At 41.6% G+C, this 22,971-nt stretch overlaps 1 protein-coding gene across 4 annotated transcripts in view; it reads right to left on the bottom strand.

The window, feature by feature from the left end:
* Window positions 1-22,971, bottom strand: part of TMPRSS11E (transmembrane serine protease 11E) — a 63,458-nt gene that overhangs the window by 15,001 nt on the left and 25,486 nt on the right. For 3 of the 4 annotated variants that reach the window (XM_015815157.1, XM_015815160.1, XM_015815158.1), the window contains exons 4-5: window positions 11,809-11,924; window positions 9,616-9,734 (exon numbers count right to left, since the gene is read on the bottom strand). In XM_015815157.1, coding sequence (XP_015670643.1) covers window positions 9,616-9,734; window positions 11,809-11,923 — 234 coding nt within the window. In that variant the 5' untranslated portion in view covers window position 11,924. Of the gene's footprint in view, window positions 1-9,615; window positions 9,735-11,808; window positions 11,925-12,303; window positions 12,424-22,971 lie in introns of those variants that run through there. The other variant, XM_015815159.2, reaches the window with a different exon arrangement.

Genomic DNA, 22,971 nt, shown 5'->3' with positions numbered 1-22,971 from the left:
ATGGAACTCCCTGCAATTTCACTTTAAGAGATAGTTTCTTTTTAAGGGGTTTGTGTGTGCCTATTCTTAAAATGTTCCGGCGTGTTGCACAGAACCCCACCCTGTTTTGACTGGGCACCCTGGTACCTTTCAGATTCAATTCTTCCTTCGGTTGTACCTTCTGTCGGCCCAGGCAGACCGCAGCGATGTGGCCTTTCTTTCCGCACGCTCGGCAAATGGCGGAATGGAACCAACATTCCGCTCGCTTGTGGCGCCCACCGCATCCGAGGCAACAAAGCTCAGCTGGGCCCTTGTCCTGACGATCTTTGGACCTCCTCCCAGCTGCTTGGTAAAGCTTGTCCACCTCTTCTTCAGGATCTTCTTCCGAATCCTCTCGCACGTCTTCCTTGTGGATAGTGGCGGTCTCTGGAGCGCTTCGCTTAGGCCGCATGTTTTTGACCGCCCCACCTGCAGCTTCTTCTGCTGAAACCTCTCGCAGAGCATCTTGGAAGGAGATGTCTTCCCTGGTGAACAGCCTCTGCTATAAGTCTGTGTTCCTCAGTCCGCACACAAAACGATCACACAGTCTTTCCTCTAAGTCCTTGAAATCACACGGTTTAGCTCCTCTTCTCAAGGCCGCAACGAATTCTTTTGCTGATTCCCCAGCTCGCTGATCTCTCTGTTGAAATGTGTGCCTCCAAGCCATGACAGATTGCTTGGGCTGGAAGTGTTCCTTTAAAACTTTCTTCAGATCGGAGTATGACACCGTTTCCAGCGAGTCCGGGGCGATTAGGCTCTCGGCGATCTCAAAGGCGTCTTGTCCACAAACGCACAACAATGTGGCAGCCTTTAAGCCTTCCTCCCTTATCTGGTTTATGCGGAAGTACGTCTCGACTCTTGCAACATAAGATTCCCACCTCTCAGGGTGAGAGACGTCGAATTCCGCTAAACACCCAACTTTCGCCATGATCGAGGATCAGGGTCTTCTTAAGCTGCATGCACCCTCCAGCGATTTCGTACTGGCAGGATAACGCTGACTTCCACGCCGTTTTCCTCTTCCGGACTTCTTTGGGTGAGTCTTCAAGCTTTCCTAGCTGTATAGACTAAATCCCACCTTCGTCGCCAGTGTTAAGTCCGGAGAATAATGGCATTTGAGACGAAGCATTTCTAACAAGTCTTTATTCTTTGCTTCCAATCTACGAACGACCCGAGCAGAGGCACGCAGGCCTCTATTTATACCTTCTGATCCCCGGGCAAATCCAACCAATCACAAGGCAGTCTTTTCCCGCCTTGCGCATGCGCGCAAGGCCGGCGCCACTCAGTCTGGTCCCGGGCAGCTTTTGCAAATGCCCGGGACTCTTGCAACGTCCCGAGCCTGCTTCTGCAGGCTCAGGACACAACAGTTACCATTTCTCCCTGATATTTCTTGAACTTTAAAATATTGTTTGCTTTTCTCAGTTTCATGCTTGAGGACCTGAATTTTTTGAGGTCCAGTTTTAATCATTGATTGTACAGGTAATCCTACAACCAATTGAGCCCAAAATTTCTGTTGCTAAGTGAGATAGTTGTAAAATGAATTTTGCCCCATTTTACATTCTTTCCTGCTAGAGTTGTTAAGTTAATCACTGCAGTTGTTAAGGTAATAACATGGTTGTTAAGTGACTCTAGCTGCTCCATTCACCTTGATTGTCAGAAGGTCACAAAAAGTGATCACATGACCCTGGGACACTGCAACCATCATAAATATGAGTCAGTTACCAAGTGTCTGAATTTTGATCACACGACCATGGTTATAAATCATTTTTAGTGCTGTGGTAACTTTGAACAGTTACTAAATGAACCATTATAAGATGAAGACTATCTGTATTCATATATGGCACCCAATGCAAGTATATAATCCATGCATATCAAAGTTCTTGGAACTTTGTTATTGCATGGTGTTATGAAACATTTAAACACAACCCAAGGGACATATATTTAAAGTATGTCAACTGCATAATGTTCTAAGCATATATAGGTATGTGCTTCCTTCATCCTGTGGCATGTGGTGTGTGGCATGTGCTAATGCACCCAATTGGAAAAATATCTTCATGCTTGCTAATTCTGCTAATAGTTCCACATGTTGGGATATGATAATACTGTCTTTGAATTGAGATTTGCAATCAAGTTGGTTCAATTGTCCAAGACCACACAGATAATTTTTCTCCAAAACTCTGTGTCCCCAACCTGGTCATCCAGATCTTCCAAACAGTGCACCGATTGCTACTATAATAGTCCATCCACCTTGCTGCTGAGCATCCTCATTTTCTCTTTCCATCTTTTTCAGCATTATAGACTTTTTTTTAGAGAGCTGGATATTTGTATGATATGTCCTTAACATGATGATTTGAGCCTGTTCATGTATGCCTTGAGTTGATTTATTCTATGAACCATTTATTTGTTTTCTTGGGTTTCCATGGTATTCTAAGGAGTTTTTTCCATCATCAAAATTTAAAAGTATCAATACGTATTCTCTCCTGTTTCTTGGAAATCCAACTTTCATAGTCCATAAAGTGTCACATTGAAAAATATTAACTGCACCATTTTAATCTTTGTAGATATTGGCATACACCAGCAATCTGCATATTTTTTCAAAGTCTTCACTGGTGCTCTACAATTTGCTAAAATACAGTATATTTCTTGACTGCTGGTTATTTTACTGTTGATTGCAATGACTCCACTAGGTAGACCAAACTAGGAATCAGCTTCACAGATAAGCTAAAACTACTTTTACTGACATTTGCTATAATAACAGAATCTTGCAAGTCTGATTGTGCTGGACTTCCCCCTCCTTTTATAATTCCATGAAATAGGGAAGCATCTGCCTGAATCACTTCCAAATGTTATCTATTATAGATTTAAGAAATGCTTGGACTTCCGGTTGGATCCTGGCGCCGATGGTGGCTTTTCTCTGAGCCGTCCGCCCCGAGGACGCGTAAGAGCCGCAGGAACAGCGTCTAACAGCTGCTCCGCGGCTCAGAATCCCCTTCCCCGGGCAAAGGGGAGGGGGTGAGCCTTCCTGATAGGGGTAGAGCTCCCTAGCCCTCATGGTTTTACAGCTGTGGGGGTGAAGGTGAGTTCCCCCAGAGTCAGGGACTTCTCCGCACTTCGGGCTGCCTCCGTTCTTTTGAACGAAGCCAGACGCGGATTCAACCTCTGCTTTTGGGAGATCGTGAGTAGATTTTTATGAGCAAACAGAGCGATCCAGGAGGTCTGAAGTTTGAAGGATTTGAGCCTTTAACTCTGAAGTTAATATGCTTCTTCATTGACACTTTAAGTTAAAGAGGAAAAAATATGGCTGCGGAAGGGCGTTTTGCTCTTTGACAGAGACTTTTACTTTTTGGGAGACTTTTAATTTTACTTTTACTTTCTGCTGGATTTCTATTGCATCAGACTTGGTTATTTTGTTGCTGGTTGGGCAAGCATTCTGCTTTTGCTCTTGTTGGATGTTTTTACAAGACTTTATTTGACATTATATTATATAAATGAAATTATAAGAGAAGAAGAGAAAGTAAAATGGCTTCAAAGTGTGTGGGAACTTTTGTTCCTCAGAAAAGTTCGAGTTCCTCCCCAGCTGTTCAAACACCACAGCAGACAAAACCTACTTCCCCACCCTCTCCTCCAATTCCAGCATTAACATTGAAAGATTTACAGGATGCTTTGAGGGATAATGCCAAACAGATTAGAAGTGAAATGGAAGAGCTGCTTGAAAAGAAACTTGAAGAGAAAAATGTTGAGATGAGAGAGGATATATTGTTTGCATTGCAAGGTTTGGCTGGCCATGTAGAACGCATTGAAGGGCGGGTGGATGAAGTGGAGGAACATGTTGACACTTTGGAAATTAGATTGGGGAAAGTGGAAGAGAATGTGGATTTAACTCAAAATGAGGTCCTTATGTCACAATATAGAGAAATGGAATATGCGTTGAGAATAAGAGGACTGAGGGAAAATGTCCAAGAAAAATTGGAGGAGGAAATTGCAGCAGAATTGGCCCTGGTTTTGTCCTGCCAACCTGAAGAAATCATGAGAGAAATGGAAAAATTTTTTAGAGTTAATTCATGGGTTGCAAGACAGAGAAACCTTTCAAGAGATGTTGTTATCTACTTTTCAAGAAAATCAATCCGTAACGAAATTATTCAAGCTTTTTATAAGCAGAAATTTCAAATTTTAGGACAAGATGTTATAATCCTAAAGGAAATACCACCCAAGATACTCAGAAGAAGGAAGGATTTTGCTTTTTTGGGCTGAAGAGTTGAAAGTGCGACAAATTCAATTCAGATGGGATATACCAGCTGGTATAATGGTCAATTATATGAGCATACGTTATCGGCTCAATACGGTGGCAAAGGCAAAGGATTTTTATAGCTCAATTTTGAAAGCAGGTTCACCAGCGTCTCCACAAGGTATCAGGAAGGAAAGAATTCTTGAAGATAAAGTTATTGAAGGAGCCACATCATCATCAAGTGTTATTAATTTACAAGATCAAGATCAAGCTAAGCTACAACTTTTGGAAATTAAAGATGACCCAAAATCACAAAGAATGACCCGCACAGCTCATAGACGCAAAGAAAGAGAGCAACAAAAAGTGGATGTGGTACCTACAGCACAGCAAGTAAACTCAGAGCCAGTGGGAGGAGCGAGACCAAAGAGATCAGTGACGGCTGATTTGCAAGGGGCGTTCCAGAGGCTCTCTGCCACGAAAGATGGCAAGGTTCCTGACATGGAATGTTAATGGTTTGAATTCACCTCAGAAAAGAAAAAAGATATTTTACTATTTGAAGCAACATAAAAATGACGTTGTTTGTTTGCAAGAAACCCATATTACAGCGAAAGATCAAAAGTATTTGACTAATTCACTGTTGGGAATACATTTTATTGCACCTGCGCCTCAGAAAAGAAGCGGAGTAGTTATTTATGTTAAGAAGGAGTTTTTGCCTAAATTGATTGACTCTGATCCAGAAGGAAGATATGTTTTTATTGAAATGTCTTTGAATGGGAAGAACTGTCTCATCATTGGATTATATGCTCCAAATCAACAGCAGAAACAGTTTTATAAACTGATCCATCGGAAGTTAAATCAAATAGATTACAAATCAGTTATTATGTTGGGAGATTGGAATGGTGTTTTAGATCCAAGAAAAGATAAGAAAGGTTCCTGTAAAGCTTTTAATTCAATATTGCCTAAAACTTTTTTTGATTTGAAGGAAGAACTGGAATTGGAAGATATATGGAGGGAACGGAACATGGAAGAAAGAGATTATACTTTTTTTTGGGATAGGCATCAATCACATTCGAGAATTGACTTTTTTTTATTACTAATGATTTTCTTTCCAGGGTGAAGAATGTTAAGATTTTTCCTAGGACATTGTCAGATCATAGTCCGGTATGGATGGAATTATTTGGTGAAGAGGGGAAGAGAAGAACTTGGAGATTGAATGAAAATTTATTTAGATATGATACAAATGTGCAGAAGTGTAAAGATCAATTGAAAGAATTTTTTTTGTTGAATATGCATAAAGGTACTCCGATCTCAATGGTCTAGGATGCTAGCAAAGCGTATATGAGAGGTATTTTGATTTCTATGAATAGTGCTTATAAGAGCAAGCAAGCACAAAAACGAAAAGAGCTAGAGGAGGAGATTAAATTAAAAGAACAGGCTTTTCTTTTAAATCCGCTGGATAATAATTTAAAAGTATCTATAACTATGCTTAGGGAACAATTTAATATGTTAATAGCAGATCAGACAGCAACCAGTTTAAGGTATATGAAATATAATACATTTTGTAACGCAAATAAACCTGGAAGGTGGTTGGCCTACCAACTACGAAAGAAGCAGAAGTTAAGAATTATAGAGAAAATAGATTATAATGGTAAAATGACATCTCAACAAAATTTGGTTAAAAAGAGTTTTTGGGATTTTTATTCTAAGTTGTATGCTTCTGAAAAAATACAACCTGAAGAAATAGATAAGTATTTACAGGAGGCACATTTTCCTAGGCTGTCAGATAATCAAAGGGAAAAAATGAATAGTTTAATTATATCTGAGGAGATTAAGGGGGCAATTAAGCAATTAAAGGTTGGTAAGGCACCAGGTACAGATGGATTTACAGCAATTTATTATAAGATGTTATTTGAAGAAATGATAGAACCATTAAAGGAACTGTTTAATAGTATTTTGTTGGGCAAAGAGGTACCTCCTACTTGGAGGACTGCTTTTATATCTTTAATACCAAAGGAGGGTCAGGATTTGACACAATCTAAGAACTATAGACCTATATCTTTATTGAATATAGATTACAAGATTTTCTCAAAAGTATTGGCAAATAGATTAATGCAAGTGTTGTGCCAATTGATTCATAGTGACCAATCTGGATTTATAACTGGAAGATATATGAAGTATAATGTAAGACAGATTATTAACTTAAATTGAATATTTGGATATGAATAACCAAATTCCTGCCACTTTTATATTTTTAGATGCTGAAAAAGCATTTGATCAATTGGATTGGGGTTTTTTTGTTTCAGATAATAGACAGAATGAATTTTGGGGAAAAATTTTTGTCTGCTCTTAAGGCTATCTATCAACAGCAATCAGCACAGATTATAGTTAATGGGGGAGCAACAGAAGCATTTAAAATTGAAAAAGGAACTAGACAAGGATGTCCTTTATCTCCATTGTTATTTGTGTTAACAATGGAGATTTTGTTAATTAAAATTCGTGAGTCTTCTATAATAAAAGGAATTAAGGTTAATAAAATTGATTACAGATTAAGAGCTTTTGCAGATGACTTAGTGTTAACATTAACTCAGCTGATAGATTCGGTAATTGATTTGGTTGAAATTATTGCACAATATGGGAAAATTTCTGGTTTTAAGGTTAATTGTAATAAGACTAAGATATTACCGAAAAATATGTCTATGAATGATAAAGATATGTTAGTTACACTCACAGGTTTTGAAATGGTTAAAAAGGTAAAATATTTGGGAGTTTATATTACAGCTTCTAATGCCAAATTGTATAAGAATAATTATGAATCTTTATGGGTTAAGGTGCAAAAGGATTTAAATGACTGGAAAAAATTGCAATTATCTTTGTTGGGAAGAATTTCAGCAGTAAAAATGAATGTTCTTCCTAAATTTCTTTTCTTGTTTCAAATGATTCCTATTTTAAAAAAAGATGCTAATTTGGAGGGATGGCAAAAGGGTATCAATAAGTTTATTTGGGCGGGCAAGAAACCAAGAGTTAGGTTTAAGATTATGCAGGATAAAGGGAACGAGGAGGACTTAAAGTCCCCAACTTAAAATTATATTATGATGCGGTGGTTTTGACATGGATTAGTGATTGGTTAAATTTGACAAATAGAAACATACTTTCTCTTGAAGGATGGGACTTGTTATTTGGTTGGCAGGCATATTTAATTTATGACAAAAAGGTAGACAGAAATTTTAAGGGTCATATTTTAAGAAGTGCTTTACTTCGAGTTTGGAAGAAATATTATTTTAGATTAAATTATAAGATTCCTATTTGGGCAAGTCCAGGACAGATAATAGAGGGGATATCTAGGGGAGTTAATTTGGATAAAGTTTCTTATAAGGAACTACTCTTTCCGGTAGGACGAGATTGGCAACTTAAATCTTTAGTACATTTGAAACAAGAAAACATTGAATATTCTTGGTTTTATTATAGCCAACTGTCAATGCGGTGGCGCTTAGATCAAAAAGTTGGTATTACATTACAGGATGTAAATTTGATGAAACAGATTAGAGATCAATCTCAAGCTCATATAAAAAGAATTTATAGTGCATTGGTTGAATTGGATTCAGAAACAGAATTGGTGAACGATTGTATGATAAAATGGGCTCAAAATATTCAAGAACCGATTTTACTGGAAACATGGGAGACAATCTGGATTAGGAATGTAAAATTTACTCAAGCTCAAAATTTAAGAGAAAATTTTTATAAAATGTTTTATAGGTGGCATTTGGATCCTCAAAAATTGTCCTGCATGTATCCTAATCTACAACCTAAGTGTTGGAGATGTGGAAACTTAGAGGCAACTTATTTTCATATGTGGTGGATATGCAGGGGAGTAAAGGCATTCTGGATAAAGATATGGTGGAATATTCAAAATATTTTTAAGAAAAAGATAAAGTTTAAGCCGCAGATATTTCTGTTGGGTATTATGGAAGATTTGGATAAAAAAGAAATGGATTTGATGTTGAATTTGATAACTGCTGCAAGATTACTAGTAGCTCAATGTTGGAAAACAGAACGTTTGCCCACTATAGAAGATTGGGTATTCAAAGTTTCAAATTTAGCAGAAATGGCTAAGATTTCTGCTTATGTGAAGGATTATTCACAAGATATATTTTGGTTTGGAGAAGATGGATAGATTATATTGAGAGTAAATATGGTACTAAAAAGTTTCATTTGGTTTTTGAGTAAATTTTAGAGTGTTAATGTAGTTTATGTGTTAAAATTGGATATTTATTTTTATCTATAATTATTTATATGATGTTATAATTATTGTGTTTAATATGTTTGTTTAAAAGAGAGTTAAAGGATGTTATAGATTTGTTAATCTAATAGTTGATTAATGTTAGACAGAGTATGGTTATTGCATTGTTAACCCTGTGATTGGCTCTGGGAAGTGGGGGGGAGGGAGGGGGGAGGGGAAGGGTGGGTTCTGGGGAGGGAGGTATATTGTAAAACTTTTATAAAATTTTCAATAAAAAAAAAGAAATGCTTCAACTCCTTTGCCCACTCCAATAAGATAATCTTTCTTACTCCCTTAAATAAGCTGATTCTAAAAGGCACTGATCCACCACTTTAATTCATTGTCAATTCTAGGGCTGGTTGGGACATCTGTTGCTGTTAGTTTGCACTTCTTTATATTTAGTCCCAATTTTTGACTACAGTCCTTGACTTTTATTACTAGAGATACTAGATCATATGCATTTTGTCTTTCAGAATAGTACCATCCATTAACTCAGGTTATTGATGTCTCTTTCTCTAATTTTAAAATCATGCTCATATTCTTCTAATCTATGCTTCCTCAATATATATTCAGCATATATATTTATTTGAATGAATGACAATGTATTCAGCTTACTTCACTTCTTTGCAGCCAGTTTGTTGCATCAAGTTCTAACAGGCTTCATAACCCACAATATAAAGTAATCCTCAACTTATGACTGTAATTGAGTCTGTAATTTCAGTCATAAATTGTGACAGTCATAAAGCAGGTCAACACATAACTGTGTCTGATTTTATGATCCTTTTGGCAGTGAACTTGGTGGTGGTAAAGCAAACTCCGTGATTATTAAGAGAACCCATTGTTTGATATGGGATATTTTTTTAGCTGGCTTGAAGTGAGGTACAGAAGAGATAGAGATTCATAAAGGCTGCTAGGAAGTTTGTGCAGCTTACTAAAGGGGACTTACAACATGTGAAATCTCTGCAACAACTTTCAAATAAAAGAAACAGAAAGACGGGGAAAGGTTGTTCTCTCCTAACGTTTCTGTGTCTGTCTGTGTTCTTTTCCTTTTTCATAATAGAATTAAATGCATTTAAAAAAACAAAAACAAATCACTTACCAAAATCTCAATACTTCTGCTCAGTTCTCTAAATTCTGCTGAAGTCTGTTTTTCAAAGTTAGGCTGATATTTCACATTATTGATTCTAAAGGAAGCATTGTAAAAGAATAACTTCTGATCTGCATATGAAGGGGAAGAATGAAAGCATTTATATCATAATATCAATTAACTTACAAGAATGAAACACAATTGAGCAATCATCATTAGAGGAAATTTTCTAATAATTTAGAGGTTTTAGAGGAGTAACTATCATATGAAAGACATATTTTAACTCTGAAGCAAAGGATTTTAATATACTTCCTGTATTTTCTATGGGAAGAATAAAGACCATGTAGAATAGGTTGACCTGGATTATGAATGGTATCACAAAAATTGGGCCTAGATAAGTTAAGTTATTGATTTTTGGAGCTATCAGATAGAGTGTATGCCAAGTGAAAGAAGCCATGCTAATTCAAACAATTTCTCATCCACAAAGAAATAATCAACTATGTCTTCTCATGCTTGATGGTTGGCAAGTCTCATAATTGATCCTCCTTTCCTCTTTTTAGAATCTCCAGTGAAAGGATTAAAATTTCTTGATGAAAGCCCAGAATCAGGAGTTGGCTACTTTCTGCTAAGATGCAAATGATGCAATGTACATGTACGTCAGTATATGCACACTGATATATACAGAGAACCTTTTCAATCAGGTTCCAGTCCTGTAAAACAATACACGAGCAGGTTCTTCCTTTGATTTATCAGACAACATTCACCATCTCATCAGTGCAATGGGATTTATTTGGCCAAGTGTGGTTTCAAGCAGTTTACTAATTCTATTACCTTATATCCAAATTTTAAGACTTGCAGCAGCTCTAACAATGTTTCAGCCCTCCAATATAGACCAGACTTGGAAACCAAAGATAGGGAAGTTAATACAGGGAGTCCTTGCCTTACAGCAATTCATTTAGTGACTGTTTGAAGCTACAACAGCACTGAAAAAAGCGACATGATTGTTTTTCACACTTACAACCATTGTAGCACCCCCATGGTCACATGATCAAAATTCAGACACTTTGCAACTGGCATGAATTTATGATGGTTGCAATGTCCCAAGGTCATGTCATCACCTTTTGTGACTTTCTGACAAGCAAAGCCAATGGAGAAGCCAGATTCACTTAACAACTACTAGTGTTACTAATTTAACAACTGCAGTGATTTACATAACAATTTTGGCAAGAAAGGTCATAAAATGGGGCAAAACAATAACTGTCTTGCTTAGCAATGGAAATTTTGGGCTCAACTGTGGTCATACTATAGGTGGTCCTTGACTTAATGACCACAATTGGAACCAAAAAATTTGTCACTAAGTGATACAGTCATTAAGAAAGGTATCACATGACCACATCCAATTTTACAACCTTTTTTTTAAACTACAGCTATTAAGCAAGTCACTGTAGCATTAACTGAGACATCACCTGACCACAATTTGTGACCTTCTATACCAGCTTCCCTATTGATTTTGTTTTTGGAAACTGGTTGGGAAGATCAGAAATAGTGATCATATGACTGCATAGCACCACAACTGTCATAAGTGTGAGCCAGTTTATGAGCAACCCAAATCACAATTATGTGACTGTATGGATGGTCATAAATGAATGGACTAGTTATTAGTCACTTCTTTCAATGACTTCATAACTTCAGTCTCTAAATAAATAACTGGAGGTCAAAGACTACTTGCATAAGATTATAGTAACAGAATTTTGCAAGTCTGAAAGTATTCCCTCCTCTCTTTTTTCTTCATGAGAACTAGGGAGGGTCATATCTGATATGCTTTCTCAAATTACATTTCTGCCCTGGACTCAGATGTCTTTTATCTGACTATTGTCTTGGTTGTAGCTCTTCATCCTATTCTTCAGGATTATTCTTTTCGTCCATTACCTAATGCTATATCTGGCAGGATATAACAGGATCATACTTTGCCTTGGATAATACACCAACACAGAGATCAGACATAGGAAAATATTGCCAATCCATAATGAATATGTTATGTTATTTGGCAGATGACTTTCCTTGAAATGGTCCAGTTGGAATAAAAGTAGCTATAAATCCTTCAGGAAAGAATTGCACTACATAATTTTTTTCCTTCTGATTGCTGAAAGATTTTCAAGCACTAAGCCATTCAAATCATATGGACTGAAAAATAAATATACTTACCATATATCAAAAAGTACACAAGCAATCCAATGGCAGTGGCTAAGATCAGCAATATCGCTAACACAATCAAAGCAATCATCCATGGCTCCCAAGGTCTAGTTCTTGACCTAGCCATTCTGAGAAGATGGGCAAACATAAGATTTTGTAGAAGACACAGTGAACTTTAAGTAGTGCAGTTAATTTCTGCTATGATCTGCTTCTGGGTTGTTGTTGTTTAATGTTTATGAACATTAAATGTTTCACAAATGAATAAATTAAAAATATTACTGAACTAACAATAAATTAACTGCATTAATCTTCATTCATTCATTCATTCATTCATTATACCAATTGCAATTGCATCTTACAATTTCAATAGTAGTAGGCATACATTGGTTTAAAGTGAACAGAATGCTTGATAAGAAAAATAAGAAAAGTAATGGCAATTGAAAATAAACTTAGCTCTAATCCTAAAAAAGACAAATTCACAGTGATGAGCTCGTCTAAACTCCAGACCTCAAAGGAATATACAAATCTTCAGCAACTCCTGAAATGCTAGCAGGGTTAGAGCTCCATGAATTTCAGGAGTATGGTGTTTTAGAAGGCAAGTTCTGCAGCAGAAAAGCCATACTTCTTTGGGCCAGTCTTATGGTCCTGTTTAATAAATGAAACCAGAGCACAGCCTACCTATTAGACCTAGTGGGTTGGGAAGAAACAAATAGAACAAAGCAGTCTCACAAATAATTATTATTTACTTTGAAATCATTTTGCCATCTCCTTTGTAAATTATAACTATTTAACTTAGTTCCCATATTTTCCAAACTACATAAAGTATTATTCTACATTCAATTAACACTCATTTAAAATGGAAATGTTTCACCTAGTCCACTGATGCACTTGTGATCATGCTGATACAAAGGATTCTGTACTACAAATATAGGCAGGCTCACCACAAGTGAAGAAATCTAGTCATGCTTTTTTTAAAAAAAAATTTGTCATATACAGTGGCCATTGGTTTTTTAGTGTCTAGTGTATTCATTCTGAACTATGAGATCAACATTATATAATCAACATTTATGCTTAAAATAAAGTGGGAAACCCGCAGCTCTCAGCTACATCCTGGACTTGTAGTTTTAAAACTTTGACTGTGCTTCCTTTTCCAAATTAAACATACAATGCTGTAAATTCCATTCAGATTTGACTCTGTCTCTGGCTCCAGCTCTGTTCTCCTTAAAGCATGCCTCAAACTGATTTTTCCTAAGGAAGAATTTCCTGATCTAGTTTTTCATATAGATTATTGCTGTAATCTTTGCAAGAATGTCTAAATATTATTACTTCCATGTTGTGTATGGGATCTGAAAGAATTTTTTGACAAAGATCACCAAATAAAGTCATGATAGACAGTGTAGGCCTTTCTTTGCAGTTCCATTAATGTGCCTTCCTTTAGTCCTTGAGTCTGAGAGATTCCTCCCAAATCACCCTGATCCACCCTCTACTCAGTCTGTCATCTCAAGTTCCAAATATCCCAAAGAAATACATGGTCCAGGGGAGTGACAGTGCTATTAATAATGGCCATAGGTAGTATCATCCATATATAGTCCACAAATGCCATTAGTGTATTGCTAAAATGTCCATGTTTCCTTTTCAAGAAATAAACAGAATAGAACCAAGTCATGCCAACCACCTTGAAAGCAAAAGGAGGCAAGGAGTATGCCTGAAGCAGCAAGCAGCCTTAGCCAGCCAATATAGCATGTGAACTGGTAAAGCCTGTATGCAAACAGCTCCTCACATGTTCATGCATTTGAATATTAGAGCAAAGCATGGAAGACAAGGCCGCTCTGTTCTTTAATATTGATGAGGACATTTTCCCCATGATTAATACATAAAGGGGCATTAAGCAGTGTTAAGACCTTGAGCACTACACCTATTATTTCTATACTATTTGCTCCCGGGGATGCAGCAAATTCTAGTACTATTAGATTGGCCCCATTAGGAAATTCAACTTATGGGTAACTGCCTGGGGAAAAAGGGACTCAGTGGGGTTTCAGGACTATCAAAATCTTGCTCCAGAATTGCCCCTCATTCTCGGACTTTGAAAGAGAGAATCAGAATATTTGTATACAGACTTGATTAATAAATGCTTAATTAATATACAGTTAATGTTGGTGCCTAACTTAATGCTTAAGAACAAAACTTCTGTCTCAAGCATTTGAATTAACTGGACATGCACATGTCATCAAATGAGACAACCTTACAAGGGATGAACATAGCTTATGTGAACCATGTAATGTATTAGCCACAACTGTTTTAAATCACTTGCTTAATGTCTGACCTACATTGTGTATTGTTTAACAGTTGTTGTTACTGAAAGTCAGACTGGCTGTCTCCAAGCTGATAATAAGGTTTGGGGTGGGAAACTGTTACTTTAAACCTATTGGTTGCCACCTAGAGGCTAACTGTATAAATAGCTGTGCAGCTGCTTCTGTTCTGAGTTAATAAACTTGTTTGCTGTTTCAACACTCTGCCTCGTCCAATGCCTAAAGAACCGAAGATATAACAGTGGCAACGAGGATGGGATGTGCTGCTTCATTGAGAGAGCTTGAAGTCACTAGGGAGTCAGGTCAGCACAGAGCCTGACAGGAACTACGTTCCCCCCCCTCGGTCTGCCAGCAAGCCATACTGGAGACCACCACACTCTAAAGATCCGTCCTAGGGCCTACACAGAAACCAACAGCACAAGGAATTGAACGAAGAAACAAACCACCATGGCGAAGGTCGGGAAGCTCAAAGAATTCGATGTAACTCACCCGGAGAGATGGGCGTCCTACATCTCCTGCGTCGAAAATTACCTCCGCGCCAACCAGGTTGCTGAAGATGGATTAAAGGCCACAACACTCGTCTGCGTCTGAGGCCCTGCCACCTTTGACATTGCAGAGAACCTGGTCACCCCAGCGCCGCTTGAGTCAGTCACCTATGCGGACTTGAAAAAAAAGCTCCGAGACCAAGTTATCCATTATACCGTGGAGGCACGCTTTTGACCAGTGGGAGCAACAACCTGGCAAGTCTGCAACAGAATTCATTGCCGCTCTTCGTCAAGCATCCCGACTCTGCAATTTCCCAGATTTGGAGTCTGCGGACTCCGGAATCGAGAGCTCCAACAAAAACTGTTTGCTAAGGAGGCTCTCTCGCTGCAGGAAGCCTTGAAGGAGATCATGGTGGACAAAGCCACCGGAGGGGCCATTAAAGCACTGCGGCCCTCCAAAAGAGGACGCCGAGCGGATGGAAGACACCGACTCAGACTATGAAGTCGACCAACTACGGAAGCACCCGGAGAAGGGACCGCAGCCAGCTATGAAAGCAGTTCTGTTCCTTAGATGCATGAGTTGCAGAGGTCGCCATCAATGTGTGGATTGCCGATTCTGAACTGCAATGTGTCAGGCCTGTGGCAAACCAGGCCACATTGCCGCCATCTGCCGAGGTCGTCAGAGGGACTGCCCGAAAGAAGACACATTCAGAAGAGGTACCGGGGCCCCGGGTCAACACCGAGTAGGGTTCTGCTCCAGCCAAAGGAGCATATTCCGCACTGGTGCCCATCACCCTCTAAAGGAGAAGCTTAGACTACAGGTCAAGCTGCAGGGAGTTCCATGCAAGATGGAACTGGACACGGGCTCAGTCATGTCCATCATTTCACAAGGAACATTCAGGCACCTATGCCATCGTAGCAACAGATGGGCCAAGCTCTGGCTGTCTAATCTACTACTCACAGACTTCCAAAACTCCCGAGTGGCAGTCAAAGGCAAAGCCACACTTCTGGTGGAAATCAAGGGGTTCAAGGGGCCACTAGATGTCATAGTGGTGGAAGGCCAATGCACAAGCCTCATAGGGCTCGATTGGTTTGATACATTGGGCATTCAAGTAACCAGCATTCACCGAACACAAGCGGCAGATCTGTCTGCAGTCTGCCAACAGTTCGCAGATGTTTTCAGTTCTAGTTTAGGGGAGTACAAGGGTCCTATGATCGCCCTCAAGCTTGATCCTATCGTAACTCCAATACAGATCAAGCCTCATAGAGTGCCTTTCGCGTTAAAACCCAAAATCGATGCAGAGCTGGATAAGCTAGTGGAACAAGGGGTATTGCAGCCCATAGACAGTGGGGTGTGGGAGACGTCCATAGTAATGCCATTAAAGGCCAACAGGGAAGTGTGAATATGCGCTGACTATAAGTGCACCCTCAACAGGTCACTTCAACAGCACGCGTACCCTGTGTCAGTTGTCAGCCATATTTTGGCGTCACGTGTTCGCCAAATTAGATTTGGCACAGGCCTATCAACAACAGCCTGTGGATGATGCTACAGCAGTAGCCCAGATCATTGTCACCCATAGGGGGGCTTTTAAGGTTAAGCGCCTACAGTTGAGGGTGAGTGTAGCCCCAGGGCTGTTCCAGGGAGTGATGGAGCGCACACTCAAGGGAATTCCAGGGATTTGCCCCTACTTTGATGATATCCTCATTGCTGGGGAATCTGTTGAGATTCTGGCTGAACGGCTTAAGGCCGTCCTTCAGCAGTTCTGCGACGCGGGACTTAAACTAAAAAAAGAAAAGTGCAAGATTGGGGTAGAGTCAACCAAGTTCCTTGGTTTCCGCATCGATGCCGAAGGCATTCATCTGGCAGAATCCAAATTAAAAGCAATCCAGCAGGCCCGAAGGCTGAAGTCAAAGGGAGAGCTTCAGGCTTTCCTAGACCTTTTGAATTTTTACCATGCCTTCCTCCCAAACAAGACCACAGTGGCAGATTTGTTACAGCAGCTCTTGGATAGACAAGCTCAGTGGCAGGGACAGTGTCCACGAGAGTAGCTTCCAAGCAGTCAAATCACTGCTGTCATCGAACGCAGTTCTCACTCATTTCAATGAACAGCTGCCTGTCTGCATTGTGTGTGATGCATCCCCATATGGGGTTGGGGTTGTGTTAAGCCACTTAATGGCTGATGGGAGGCAGAAGCCCATTGTGTATTACTCCAGGACCCTATCGTCTGCAGAGCGCAACTACGTGCAAATTGACAAGGAGGCTCTGGCCATTGTGGCCGGAGTTAAAAAGTTACATGAATACTTGTATGGCTGCCAGTTCACGGTCTTCATGGACCACAAGCCACTCCTAGGGTTGCTCACCACAAACAAACAGACACCTCAGATTCTGTCTCCTTGAATGCTGAGGTGGTCTATCTTCCTGTCAGCCTACAGCTACAGGATGATTCACAAACCAGGCAAGGAAATGGGCCATGCAGACGGCCTGAACAGGTTGCTCCTGCCACATGTGGAGGCAGATTCAGCTCCGGCTGCACGCATCCTAGCTATCCAGGATTTGCCGGAATCTCCCCTTCACACTGGGGACATAGCTGCTGAGACAGCAGCTGACAAAATGCTGAGTCATGTGCTAAACTGGGTACACACAGGATGGCTGGACAAATGTCCAGGGCCAGAATTTCAGAGTTTCTTCATGAGAAAAGATGAGCTTTCAGCTCATAAGGGGGGCATCCTTTGGGGAAGTAGGGTCATAGTCCCGAGTTCTTTAAGGCCCAGGGTCCTAGAGTCTCGCACGAGGGTCATCCGGGAATAGTCCGGATGAAGGCACTCGCGAGGAGCTACCTTTGGTGGCCAGTGCTAGATAAAGCCATTGAGGCCCAAGTACATGGTTGCTACACATGCCAGCAATCCAGACCGCAAGCCCCTGTCCACTGATGGGAGGACATACACACACCATGGTCAAAATCCACATCAATTTTGTCAGGCCCTTTCAGGGACAGCTGTTTCTAATAGTGGTAGATAGCCATTCTAAATGGTTAGAGGTCACACCAGTTCCTACTATGACTACTGCCAGGACCATCCAGGAACTGCGCAGAATCTTTGCGACACATGGACTTCCAAACATGTTAGTCGCAGACAATGGGGGTCAGTTTACCGCTTCTGAATTCAGTCTTTCCTCAAGGCAAATCTAATACAGCATGCCACGTTGTCTCTCTTTCACCCAGCCTTGAACGGCCAAGTGGAACGCATGGTCCGCATAACCAAGGAATCACTAAAATGGATTGTCACAGGGGATCGGCACCACAGACTGGCAGATTTTCTACTCTACCAACACACAACTCCCTGTACCGCCACGGGCAGAAGCCCTGCCGAACTCAGATGGGGCCGACGTTTGATCACCAAGCTGGATAGGCTGCACCCCGACCGGGTTGCCTCAGACTCTGCTCAGCCAAAGGCACCTCGAAATTTTCAAGTGGGTGACCAGGTTTGGACCCGGAATTATGGGCAAGGGGCTTTGTGGGTGGCAGCCATGGTTGTTAAGGTGTCGGGACCACTCTCTTATGAGGTGGTCCTGGAAGATGGGCAAGTCATTTGCCGGCAAATTGACCAGCTGCGTCGGAGGCTAGCGAACCAGTTGCTGGCTCAGGTCTCTCAAGAGGGCTGCACGCAAGGGCCGTGTGACAGTGGCCCAACAGAGGAGTTTGCACGCTCCAACAGAACTCTTACTCAAGGAGATGGGGAAAAGGCCGTAGGAGAGCTTCCCCTGGACAGACAGACAGAATCCACTGAACAGGACCGGCAAACTGTGCTGAGGGACAGCCCTGCAGACTTTGCTGCACGATTGGACTTTGGTTTGGGCCGACTGGGACTGGCCAGCCAAAGGGACCTGAGTCAATCTGACTTCACTGGACCTCAGAGTCTTGGTCTACCCAGCCGGACAGGCGAGCGGGTAGACTGGGAGACCCCTACAACCCCTAGACGTTCAGAATGCTCAAGAAGGCTGCCTAAATATCTGCAGGAGTAGGTCCAGCAATTGAGAGTTTGAGCCATCTAAGGGGAAGGGGGGTAATGTATTGGCCACAACTTGCTTAATGTCTGACCTACATTGCTGTATTGTTTAACAGTTGCTGTTACTGAAAGTCAGACTGGCTGTCTCCAAGCTGATAATGAGGTTTGGGGTGGGAAACTGTTACTTTAAACCTATTGGTTGCCACCTAGAGGCTAACTGTATAAATAGCTGTGCAGCAGCCTTTAGGGCTGTTTCTGTTCTGAGTTAATAAACTTGTTTGCTGTTTCAACACTCTGCCTTGTTCAATGTCTAAAGAACCAAAGATATAACAAACCAGACTACTGAAAAGTCAGTATCCTGCTCATACACTATAAAGACCAGAGCTAGCTCTACCTTATGAGGAATGAAGCAATAGGCACCAAAGAGAATGATAAAATAGGATGGACAATCTTAATTCATGCTTTTCTAGATATGTCCTGTGTGCTCTCATCTAGAGTATTATATTCAGGTGCAGTATTCTTCAATATCTTCATAAAGGATTTAGATAAAAGAATAGAAGGAGAATTCACCAATTTGTAGACAACATTAAGGTGGCAACACCCCAGAAGATAGGCTCAAAATCTATCTATATCTATTTGTCGTATGACAAAGTAAAAGTTAACTCTGGTTTTAAGATTCATGCTATTAGGCAATTGATTGCATGTGTATGGTGGAAGTATAAAAGAAGATTAGCTGATAAAGTGCCACTTTGGCTATCTCTTCATGAAGAACTACATAGAATAGAGATGATTTTGGAATGTAAATGGATGACATATCAAGACTAATTGATATTTGTTGTGTCCTGAGCCTGCAGAAGCAGGCTCGGGATGCTGCAAGAGTCCCGGGCATTGCAAAAGCTGCCCAGGACCAGACTGAGCGGCGCCAGCCTTGCGCGCATGCGCAAGGTGGGAAAAGAGTGCCTGCTATTGGTTGTGGTTGCCCAGGGATCTGGGAGTATAAAAAGAGGCCTGCGTGCCTCTGCTCTTGTTGGTTGGTTGGTTGGTAGTTGTGACTGAGAGAGAATAAAGATCTGTTCTGTAACATCAATTGCCTCCTTTGCCATTTATCTCCGGACTTAACACTAGCGACGAAGGTGAGATCTAGTCTAGTTAGCTAGGGAAGCTTAAAGACTCACCCAAAAGAAGTCCGGAAGAGGGACGACGGCGTTGAAGTCAGTGTCTATCCTGCCAGTACAGCATCGCTGGAGGGTGAGTGCAGCTGAAGAAAATCCTGTCCCTTGATAATGGCGAAAATCGGTCGTTTATCTGAATTTGATGTCTCTCACCCGGAAAAATGGGAATCTTACGTTGCAAGGGTGGAAACTTACTTCCGAGTGAATCAGATAAGGGAAGATGGACTAAAGGCTGCCACAATGTTGTGCGTTTGTGGGCAAGACGCCTTTGAGATCGCCGAGAATTTGGTCGCCCCGGCCTCGCTAGAAGCTGTTTCATACTCTGATCTCAAGAAACTTTTGAAAGAACATTTCCAGCCAAAGCAATCTGTCATTGCGTGGAGGCACATGTTCGAACTGAGAGATCAGCGAGCTGGGGAATCAGCAAAAGATTTTATTGCAGCTTTGAGAAGAGCAGCTAAACCATGCGAGTTCAAGGATTTAGAAGAAAGGCTGCGCGACCGTTTTGTATGTGGACTGAGAAACAGAGACTTACAGCAGAAGCTGTTTGCTAAGGAAGATGTCTCTTTCCAAGATGCTCTGCGAGAGGTTACAGCAGAGGAAGCTACAGGCTGAGCGGTAAAGAATCTGCAGCCCACTCGAAGCGCTCCAGAGACTGCAACCATACACAAGGAGGACGTGCGGGAGGACTCAGAAGAGGATCCTGAAGATGAAGTGGACAAGCTTTATCAAGCATCTGGGAGGAGGCCGAAGGATCGTCCGGACAAAGGCCCAGCTTAGCTTCGATGCTTCGGGTGCGGAGGTCACCACAAGTGGGCAGAATGCCAGTTCCGTTCCGCCATCTGCAGAGTGTGTGGCAAGAAAGGCCACATCGCAGCTGTCTGTCTGAGTCGGCAGAAGGTACAACCGAAGGAAGAATTGAATCTGAAAGGTACCAGGGTCCCCAGCCAAAACAGGGTGGGTTTCTGTGCAACACGCAGAAATATATTAAGGATTGGCACACACAAACCCCTTAAGAAGAAATTGTCCCTCAAAGTAAGGTTGCAAGGGGTTCCATTGTCTATGGAACTGGACACGGGGTCTGCCCTCTCCATAATTTCCCTCAACACATTCCAAAAAATCTGCAGCAGCAGCGGCCAGCGAACTACGCTCAGGCCTTCTAATGTAATTCTTACTGACTTTCAAAATTCCAAGGTGTGTGTTAAGGAGGAGGCCACTCTTAAGGTACAGTATAACGATTTTGAAGGTCTCTTGGATGTGTTGGTTGTTGGGGGTGAACGCACGAGTCTGATTGGACTCGATTGGTTCGAGGCCTTAGGAATCCAGGTAACAGGGTTGCACAATTTGCAAACGAAGACCCTAGCAGAAGTCTGCAAGGAGTTTGCAGATGTGTTCAGCTCTGAGCTCGGATCCTACAAGGGACCTCCAGTTTCACTAAAGCTAGATTCAACTGTACAGCCCATAAGGGTTAAACCTAGGAGAGTACCATTTGCTCTTAAGAGTAAGATTGATGCTGAACTGGACAAGTTGCTCCAGCAAGGCATATTAGAGCCTGTAGACCCTAGCCCGTGGGAAACTCCCATTGTCACGCCTTTAAAGGCAAATGGGGACATTCGTATATGTGCATACAAGTGCACACTTAACAAGGCCCTACAGCAACATGCATATCCAGTGCCTGTAGTGAGCCACATTTTGGCTTCCCTTAAAGAGGGAAAGATTTTTGCAAAGCTAGACCTGGCTCAAGCGTATCAACAGTTGCCTGTTGATGATGCAGCAGCAGAGGCTCAGACTATTGTTACCCATAGAGGGGCTTTCAAGGTGAAGAGGTTGCAGTTTGGGGTGAATGTAGCCCCTGGCATTTTTCAGAGTGTCATGGAAAACACCCTGAGGGGTATTCCTGGTGTGTGTCCTTATTTTGATGACGTCCTCATTGTAGGGGATTCACCTCAAATTTTGGCAGAGAGGTTAAGGGCTGTTTTGCTTTGTTTCCGAAGAGCAGACCTTAAGTTAAAAAAGGACAAGTGTAAGATTGGTGTCCATTCTACTGATTTCCTGGGGTTCAGGATAGATGCTCAGGGCATCCACCCTTCTGATGCTAAGCTCAAAGCTATTCAGCAGGCCCCAAGCCCTAAGTCTAAGGGTGAATTACAAGCCTTTTTGGGCTTATTGAATTTCTATCATGCTTTTCTGCTTCATAAAGCTGCTATAGCTGAACCCCTACACAGACTTTTGGACAAACATGCATGTTGGCAGTGGACCAAAGTCCATGAAGCCAGTTTCAATGAGGTTAAGGCCTTGCTTACATCCAATGCGGTATTAGCTCACTTTAATGAGAAGTTACCAGTGTGCCTTGCTTGTGATGCTTCTCCCTATGGTGTGAGAGCTGTGCTTAGCCATCTGACGGCTGATGGGATTCAGGTCCCTGTGGCATATTACTCTAGGACATTGTCTGCTGGTGAGCGCAACTATGTGCAAACTGACAAGGAAGCTTTGGCTATTGTGGCTGGAATTAAAAAATTCCATGATTTTCTTTATGGCCGCCATTTTACGGTCTTTACTGACCACAAGCCTTTGCTGGGGTTGTTTACCAAGTCCAAACAAACCCCACACATCCTTTCCCCTCGAATGCTGCACTGGTCCATTTTTTTGTCAGCTTATGACTACACACTAGTTCACAAACCTGGAAAGGAAATGGGTCATGCTGATGGCCTAAGTAGATTGCCCTTGCCTGCTGTGGAGCCTGCTCCTGCTCCTGCCGTTCATATCCTGTCCATTCAGGATTTGCCGGAGTCTCCCCTAAACGCTAGGGATGTGGCTGCTGAAACTGCCACTGATTACACGCTTAAACGCGTGCTAACATGGGTGCTGTCAGGATGGCCTGACAGGTGCCCAGAGGAGGATTTCCAACGCTTTTGGGTCAAGAGGCACGAGTTGTCCATGTTCAATGGCTGCCTCCTCTGGGATGCTAGAGTTGTGATTCCGGCCTCATTGAGGTCTAGAATCTTAGTTTCTCTACATGAGGGTCACCCTGGGATTGTCAGGATGAAAGCGCTTGCGCGCAGCCATTTGTGGTGGCCTGGCATAGATAAGGCCATTGAGGCCCAGGTACATGGGTGTCACGCGTGTCAGCAGTCCAGGCCGGAAATGCCTCAGGCCCCTGTTCATAGGTGGGAGGAAACACACACCCCGTGGTCTAGAATACAT

Source organism: Protobothrops mucrosquamatus, unplaced genomic scaffold (assembly GCF_001527695.2).
Source record: "Protobothrops mucrosquamatus isolate PMUCROS unplaced genomic scaffold, P.Mucros_1.0 scaffold320, whole genome shotgun sequence".
Lineage (NCBI taxonomy): Eukaryota > Metazoa > Chordata > Lepidosauria > Squamata > Viperidae > Protobothrops > Protobothrops mucrosquamatus.
The sequence above is the reverse complement of the archived record's forward strand: the minus strand, read 5'-3'. Positions and strand labels throughout refer to the sequence as shown.